Here is a 7,434-nt window from a genome sequence, read left to right on the forward strand (position 1 = left end):
TACCATCTCCAGAAGTTGCAGCTAGCTACCCCCATTTCAGTGATATTACTGACTACATACCTACCATTGATGATAACATTTCGATTGAACTACTCATTGGTCGTGACCTTATTGACACTCATATAGTACTTGACCAACGTGTTGGCGTTCCTCTAGGCCAGAGACTACCCCTTGGATGGGTCCTGATTGGAAACTCCTGTCTCGGAACAGTTCACGAACAGACAGTTGTCACCGTCAACAAGACTGCCATACTTGCCAATGGTAGACCAACCTATCTAGAGCCCTGTGACAGTTCCTTTTGTGTGAAAGATGACCCAGTGTTTAAGCAAACAGCATATGATGAATGTGAAGGGCTGTCATTAGAAGACCAAGCCTTCTTGGATATCATGGACTCAGGATTCCAAATGTCTGAGTGTGGTAAATGGACAGCGCCTCTACCATTTCGGACCTGTAGACCCATTCTACACAACAATCGAGAAGCTGCAATGAAACGAGCTATTTCATTCAAGAACAGTCTTATACACAACCCAACCAAGGCAGCACACGTCTGTGAGTTTATGCAGAAGATACTTGATAGACAACATGCTGAACCTGTTCCCGTAACAACCAATGGCACAGAGAAATGGTACATGCCACTATTCAGTGTCTATCATCCCAAGAAGCCCAACAGCATAAGGGTAGTCTTCGATTCTTCTGCCAAGTATCATGGGTATTCCCTCAATGACGTTCTACTGAAAGGACCTCCTCTCTACAACAGTCTTCTGGGGATCCTACTCCGATTTCGGAAGGAAGCAGTTGCTGTTACCGCGGACGTTGAACAAATGTTCCACAACTTTTTCGTTACCCCAGGACATAGAAGTTATCTTAGGTTCCTCTGGCATGAAGACAACGACATCTCTAAACCGTTAATAGATTATCATATGAACGTTCACGTTTTTGGGAACAGCCCGTCGCCAGCTGTAGCCACCTACGGGCTGCGCAAGGCAGTCGAGAAAGCAGAGACAGATGTTCAGGACTTCATTTACAGGAATTTCTATGTCGACGATGGTTTGATTTCCTGCCGTACATCTGAAGTAGCCATTGACCTGCTTGTTCGTACACAACGCGTCCTACATGACAATGGGAAACTTAGGTTACACAAGTTTGCATCCAATAACAGAGGGGTGTTGGACTCATTTCCACAGAGTGAGCTGGCGAAGGATCTCTGTAACCTTGATCTTTGTAATGACACATTACCAATGCAGAGAAGTTTGGGACTCTCTTGGGACATTGAAACTGATCAATTCACATTTCGCACATGTAAAGACAAGAAACCATTCACCAGACGTGGAATATTGTCTGTAATTAACGGACTTTACGACCCCATAGGCTTTGCTGTTCCAGTCGTTTGAAAGGGAAGCTTTTGATGAAAGAAATTCTGTCCAGTACAACCTCCTTGGATTGGGATGACCCACTTCCTGAAGTGTTTAAAAACCCATGGGATGACTGGGTACAATCCTTAACTCAACTAGAACAAGTGTGCATTTGTAGACAGTACTTGGATCACTCATATACAGATTCCAGTGTTCGTCTTGTGCATGTATTCTGTGACGCATCGAAAGACGCGATCGGTGCTGTTGCATATCTACAGCTCTTTGGACCTGTTGGTTCAGAGCCTACACTCAGTTTTCTGCTTGGAAAGGGAAAACTTACACCTAATGGCGGCAACACCATTCCTCGGATGGAACTATGTGCTGCAGTACTCGGAGTCGAAGTAGCAGACATAATCAAGGAAGAACTTGGTATTCCATCAGAGTGCTTTAGATACTATACGGACAGCCAGATTGTCTTGGGTTATCTAACAAACACTACTCGAAGATTCTACGTTTATGTGTCAAACAGAGCGAAGCGTGTTCATTCATCTTCATCTCCGAGACAATGGACGCACGTTCCCACAGAGCAGAATCCAGCTGATCTGGCTACGAGATCAGTCTGTGCTACTCAACTTTCAAACAGTATGTGGTTGACTGGACCTCCATGTGAGACCCTGACAAAAACATTTTCAGAACCACCCTTATGTTATCCGTTAGTGGAACCAAACAACGACTGTGAGATTAGACCTGAAGTCACATGCAACAAAGTTCAGATGGATGATGTGAAACCTTTTAACCATAAGATCGGATCAGAAAGATTCTTGAAATTCTCAACATGGGAATCTCTTGTTCGAGGAGTCAAGATCCTGAAGCAATTCATATATAAATCAGTGAAACACAGTGACATTGACTCTAGTGAAGCATATGAACATGCATAACTTTATGTGATACAGACATGCCAGGGAGAAGCATATGATGATGCAATAAGATGTATCAAAGGTGGACGTCCCCTGCCGAACGGACACTCACTTATGGCCTTATCACCATTTATTGACCAACATGGCATACTCCGCGTGGGAGGTAGACTTGACAAAAACAGACAAGGAGATGACAATCTTCACCCTGTGATCATGCCCAAGAACCATTATGTCACCAGGCTGCTCGTGCGCAAATTCCACCACCAAGTGCTACATCAGGGACGACTGTTGACGGAAGGTGCACTTCGTTCTGGAGGATTCTGGGTAGTAGGTGCCAAAAATCTCATAAGATCAGAGATCAAATCCTGTGTCACATGTCGCAAGTTGAGAGGAAGTTTTGGTTGGCAGAAGATGGCAGATCTACCTGAGGACAGGATACAGCCTGCTCCACCTTTTTCTTATGTAGGTGTAGACACCTTCGGTCCCTGGACAACCACGCAACGACGGACCAGAGGGGGAACTGTGAATCAGAAGAGATGGGCTTTGATGTTTACATGCCTCGTTTCACGAGCAGTTCATTTGGAAGCCATTGAAGAATTGTCCACAGCTTCATTTATTAATGCATTACGCAGGTTCGTGGCCTTAAGAGGCCCTGTTATACAGTTTCGATCAGATCGCGGGACAAACTTCATTGGGGCAGTGCATGAACTAAAAATTCCCTCTGACCTGGTGGAAAACCCAGTATCAAAAAAGTATCTTAAGGAGAACAAGATCATGTGGGTGTTCAATCCTCCCCATGCCTCCCACTTTGGCGGGGCATGGCAAAGAATGATAGGTGCTTCAAGGAAGATACTGGACAGCTTACTCTTGAACCATAAGGGACCTTTAACGCATGAAGTTTTGACCACATTCTTGATGGAAGTTAGTGCTATTCTGAATGCTAGACCACTTGTCGCAGTATCAACTGACCCAGATGCACCACAGGTACTTTCACCAGATATGTTAATTCATCAGAAAACCATACATACCTCACAGTTGGATATTCCAGTGTTCGGGACTAAAGACGCCCTCAAGAGTTCCTGGAAGCAGGTGCAGTACTTGGCAGATCAGTTCTGGCAGAGATGGCGCATAGAATACATGCAAAGCTTACAGATTCGTCAGAAATGGTTGACAGAAGGTAGACAGTTTCAGAAAGGAGATGTGGTTCTCATGCGTGACGCTTCTTTAGCCAGAAATCAGTGGCCCCTTGCTATAGTAACAGAGACCTTTGAGAGTAATGACGGACGCGTACGCAAGGTGAAGATATTTTGTGGCCGTAACAGAACATTTTATGTGAGACCTGTTACTCAGTTGTGTTGTCTCATTGAAGTAGCTAAGTAGTTAAAGCCCCATCTTTACTTTGGTAAAGTCATTGTGCATTATTTGCTCGATATGTAATGTTGTGATTTCAGCAAGTTGTATTCATGTATCAGTTCTGTTGCATCAATTGTACATACTTAGTTTGTGTGGCTAGGCATTATTCTAAATGTAACACCTTTTTTAATTTTAAACTTGATTGGCTTCTTCGAAGCCAGAGGGGGAGTGTAGTGGCGCCGGAATTGATTCCGGAGTTGGTTTGATTAATAGTTTGTTTACAGTTTGTTCCGGCATAAACCATGCTTGTTTTTTCCTACAAAAATTGATTTGCATTTTGGTGTTTGTGCCCCAAAAGAGTAAGTACACTGTGTATAGTTATCATTTGTCATGTAATTAATTATAAAACATAATGCTTTCATGTTGTTAGTGATGCTCATGCCTGTTTTCATGATTTGAAATGTGCGTTGATATTTTGTTCGAGTATGGCGTGCCGTGAATGTCATTATTTCGATGTTTTGATATTAAGCGATTATAATGTGTTTATCTTATACTGTCTTGTGAGATTATATTATGTAATTAATGTTGTTCCCACATGTATGTTTCAGTTTCCACCCTCGGTGAGAGAGGTTTGTAAGTTTGACCAATAAACTTTTCCGAAAATTTGTTGCGTCGTGAACACACTTACATCATTAAAAAATCTTCTTCTCAAGAACCACTGAGCCAGAAAAGCTGAAACTTATGTGGAAGCATCCTGGGATAGTGTAGATTCTAAATTGTTCAAATCATGACCCCCGGGGGTAGGGCGGGGCCACAATAGGGAATCCAAGTTTTACATCGAAGTATATACGAAAAATCTTTAAAAATATTCTTCTCAAGAACCACTGAGCCAGAAAAGCTGAAACTTATGTGGAAGCATCCTGGGATAGTGTAGATTCTAAATTGTTCAAATCATGACCCCCGGGGGTAGTGCGGGGCCACAATAGGGAATCCAAGTTTTACATCGAAGTATATAGGAAAAATCTTTAAAAATCTTCTTCTCAAGAACCACTGAGCCAGAAAAGCTGAAACTTATGTGGAAGCATCCTGGGGTAGTGTAGATTCTAAATTGTTCAAATCATGACCCCCAGGGGTAGGGCGGGGCCACAATAGGGAATCCAAGTTTTACATTGAAGTATATAGGAAAAATCTTTAAAAATCTTCTTCTCAAGAACCACTGAGCCAGAAAAGCTGAAACTAATGTGGAAGCATCCTGGGGTAGTGTAGATTCTAAATTGTTCAAATCATGACCCCCGGGGGTAGGGCAGGGCCACAATAGGGAATACAAGTCTTACATTGAAATATATAGGAAGAATCATTAAAAATCTTCTTCTCAAGGAACCACTGAGCCAGAAAAGCTGAAACTTATGTGGAAGCATCCTGGGGTAGTGTAGATTCTATATTGTTCAAATCATGACCCCCGGGGGTAGGGCGGGGCCACAATAGGGAATCCAAGTTTTACATCGAAGTATATACGAAAAATCTTTAAAAATATTCTTCTCAAGAACCACTGAGCCAGAAAAGCTGAAAATTATGTGGAAGCATCCTGGGGTAGTGTAGATTCTATATTGTTCAAATCATGACCCCAGGGGTAGGGCGGGGCCACAATAGGGAAACATTGAAATATATAGGAAAAATCTTTAAAAAACTTCTCAAGAACCACTGGACCAGAAAAACTGAAACTTACGTGGAAGCATCCTGGGGTAGTGTAGATTCTAAATTGTTCAATTCATGGCCCCCGGGGGTAGGGCGGGGCAACAATAGGTATTACAAGGGGGGAAGTCTGGTAATGAACAGCATGGCCAAAGTTACTCAGGTGAGCGATGTGGCCCATGGGCCTCTTGTTTTTAGTTGAGATAATTATCTTTCTGTTACACAGGAATGCTGACTATTTTTAGAGGCATTGAATTAATTATCTTTCTTTTAACACATGAATGCTGACGTTTTTTTTTTTGGGGGGGGGGATTAAGGTAATTATCTTTCTGTTAAACAGGAATGCTGACGTTTTTGGGGATTGAGGTACAGCCTGACGTTTATGCCTGGATGATAGTTGTCGTTCTGCCGATTAACTCCGCCATTAACCCCATATTGTATTTGTTGACTACATTCATCAAAAACAAGGTCAGATTATGTAGTTTATTTGGTTTGGAAGTTATACTAGAAGATTTTGTGCAATAGCTTAACGTCTCTCTATGTTAGAAATTATTCTTTAAATTTTTTGAATTTCTATAAAGGTAAGTAAACATGATAAGTACGTTGAGATACATAATATTTGATGTGAGAGACGGCATCACTACGACTTTTTCCTGATTTTATTCTTAAAAAAATTGATTGACGTTAAAATTGCTTTCCTGAACTTTAATGTGTCTTGGTGGTTGAATATTACTATAAATTGCATCCATAATCTAGCTACAAACTCAATGTAACAAAACTTTGTGTAAGTCACCACTATTGCAAGTTCAAACTAGTAGAGCTTAAGTCTCCTTGGAGACGAACGTTTACTTCCAAGCATAACCAAGTCTGAATATTAATACAAAATCTTCAAAATTTAGAAAGGAAAAGACGGAGAAAACATTCCACAGATGAAAAATATACAAGATTCAGCCAAGGTAATTACAATTTTCAATACCTATATTGTGTCTATCTTTGCAAAAAAAGTCCCCCCCCCCCGTTCCGACGCATATGCAATTAACTTTTGAACCGTAGTCGGTAGTAAGTCCTACTATTATTAATGTTCTTCAAAAGATATAAACAATCTACATTACTACCAAAGTTCATTCGGAATTTCGAATACTCCCCGAAATAGACTAAATCAATTGTGTCTTGTTCAGGAACTATTGTTCACACAACAATTTGATCACGACCGGGGGGGGGGGGGGGGGGGGGTTATGTTAACAACTCATCTATATTTGCTTAGAATTTTCAATGATTTAGAACTTTCCAGATTAAGATATTTTACTTAATTTTGAGTGTGATTCGCATCAAGCTTTGAATTGTTGACCATTCATCGTCATTTTTAGTGTAAATGAAACATTAAGGTGACTGCAAATAACTGAAATGTTAATAAAATGGAAAATAGCCTGCTTTATTTAGAATATTTGAAATGCTCATTTCATCTTCGCTACCAGAATTATTAGGTCGATTGTTGACGGGGTTTTTTTCCTCACAAGATCCATATTTTGTATGTATATTTAAGATCGTTCGGTCTGATGATTTACTCTCAGAGATTAAAAAACAAAATCTTCTGCGAAACCTAGAATTAATTATCAATGTCTTATACCTTTTCGTAGTTGAGATCTGAAAGCACCAGTCAAAGAACCATTAGTACCGTGTCAGGGTCTTATTCCGATAGCAGTGATCTTCAAAACCGTCCTTCAGATCAAAGGATCGAATCACAGACGGAAAAAATCACGAAAAAACAGGAAACGATCGAGTCGCAACAAAAAAGGATCGAGTCACAAGAAAATCGAGTCAAAACAGGAAAGGATATAGCCACCACAGAAAAGGATCCGGTCACCACAGAAAAGAGTCCGATCACCAGAGAAAAGGTTACGGTCACCATAGGAAAGGTTCCGATCACCACAGGGAATCAGCCGCAAACAAAAGTAAAGCTGTCTCCATTAAAGGGCCCACCATATCAAATCTCTTAATAGTGTCATCTGCGTTTATTATGTAAATATAGGCGTACCCTTTGTGTTAATTTTAGGAATATAATTTTCGAAATTTGTCACATTACCTGTAGCTGTGAACTTTGCATATTAAATTTAGCATTT

General features: G+C 40.9%; 1 protein-coding gene across 1 annotated transcript; it reads left to right on the forward strand.

Annotated features, from left to right (window-relative positions):
- Positions 1–2,383: 2,383 nt before the first annotated feature.
- Positions 2,384–3,649, forward strand: LOC133189196 (uncharacterized). Its single transcript, XM_061324603.1, has one exon. It carries the CDS (start codon positions 2,384–2,386, stop codon positions 3,647–3,649), a length of 1,266 nt encoding a protein of 421 aa, XP_061180587.1.
- The last annotated feature ends 3,785 nt before the right edge of the window (positions 3,650–7,434 follow it).

Source organism: Saccostrea echinata, unplaced genomic scaffold (assembly GCF_033153115.1).
Source record: "Saccostrea echinata isolate AGI-Se365-2 ecotype Australia unplaced genomic scaffold, CSIRO_AGI_Sech_v1 ptg000017l, whole genome shotgun sequence".
Classification (NCBI taxonomy): Eukaryota; Metazoa; Mollusca; class Bivalvia; order Ostreida; family Ostreidae; genus Saccostrea; species Saccostrea echinata.

Bases quoted from the DNA above. Each gene is read 5' to 3' on its own strand.
- LOC133189196 (XM_061324603.1), top strand. From the start codon at position 2,384: ATGGCCTTATCACCATTTATTGACCAACATGGCATACTCCGCGTGGGA.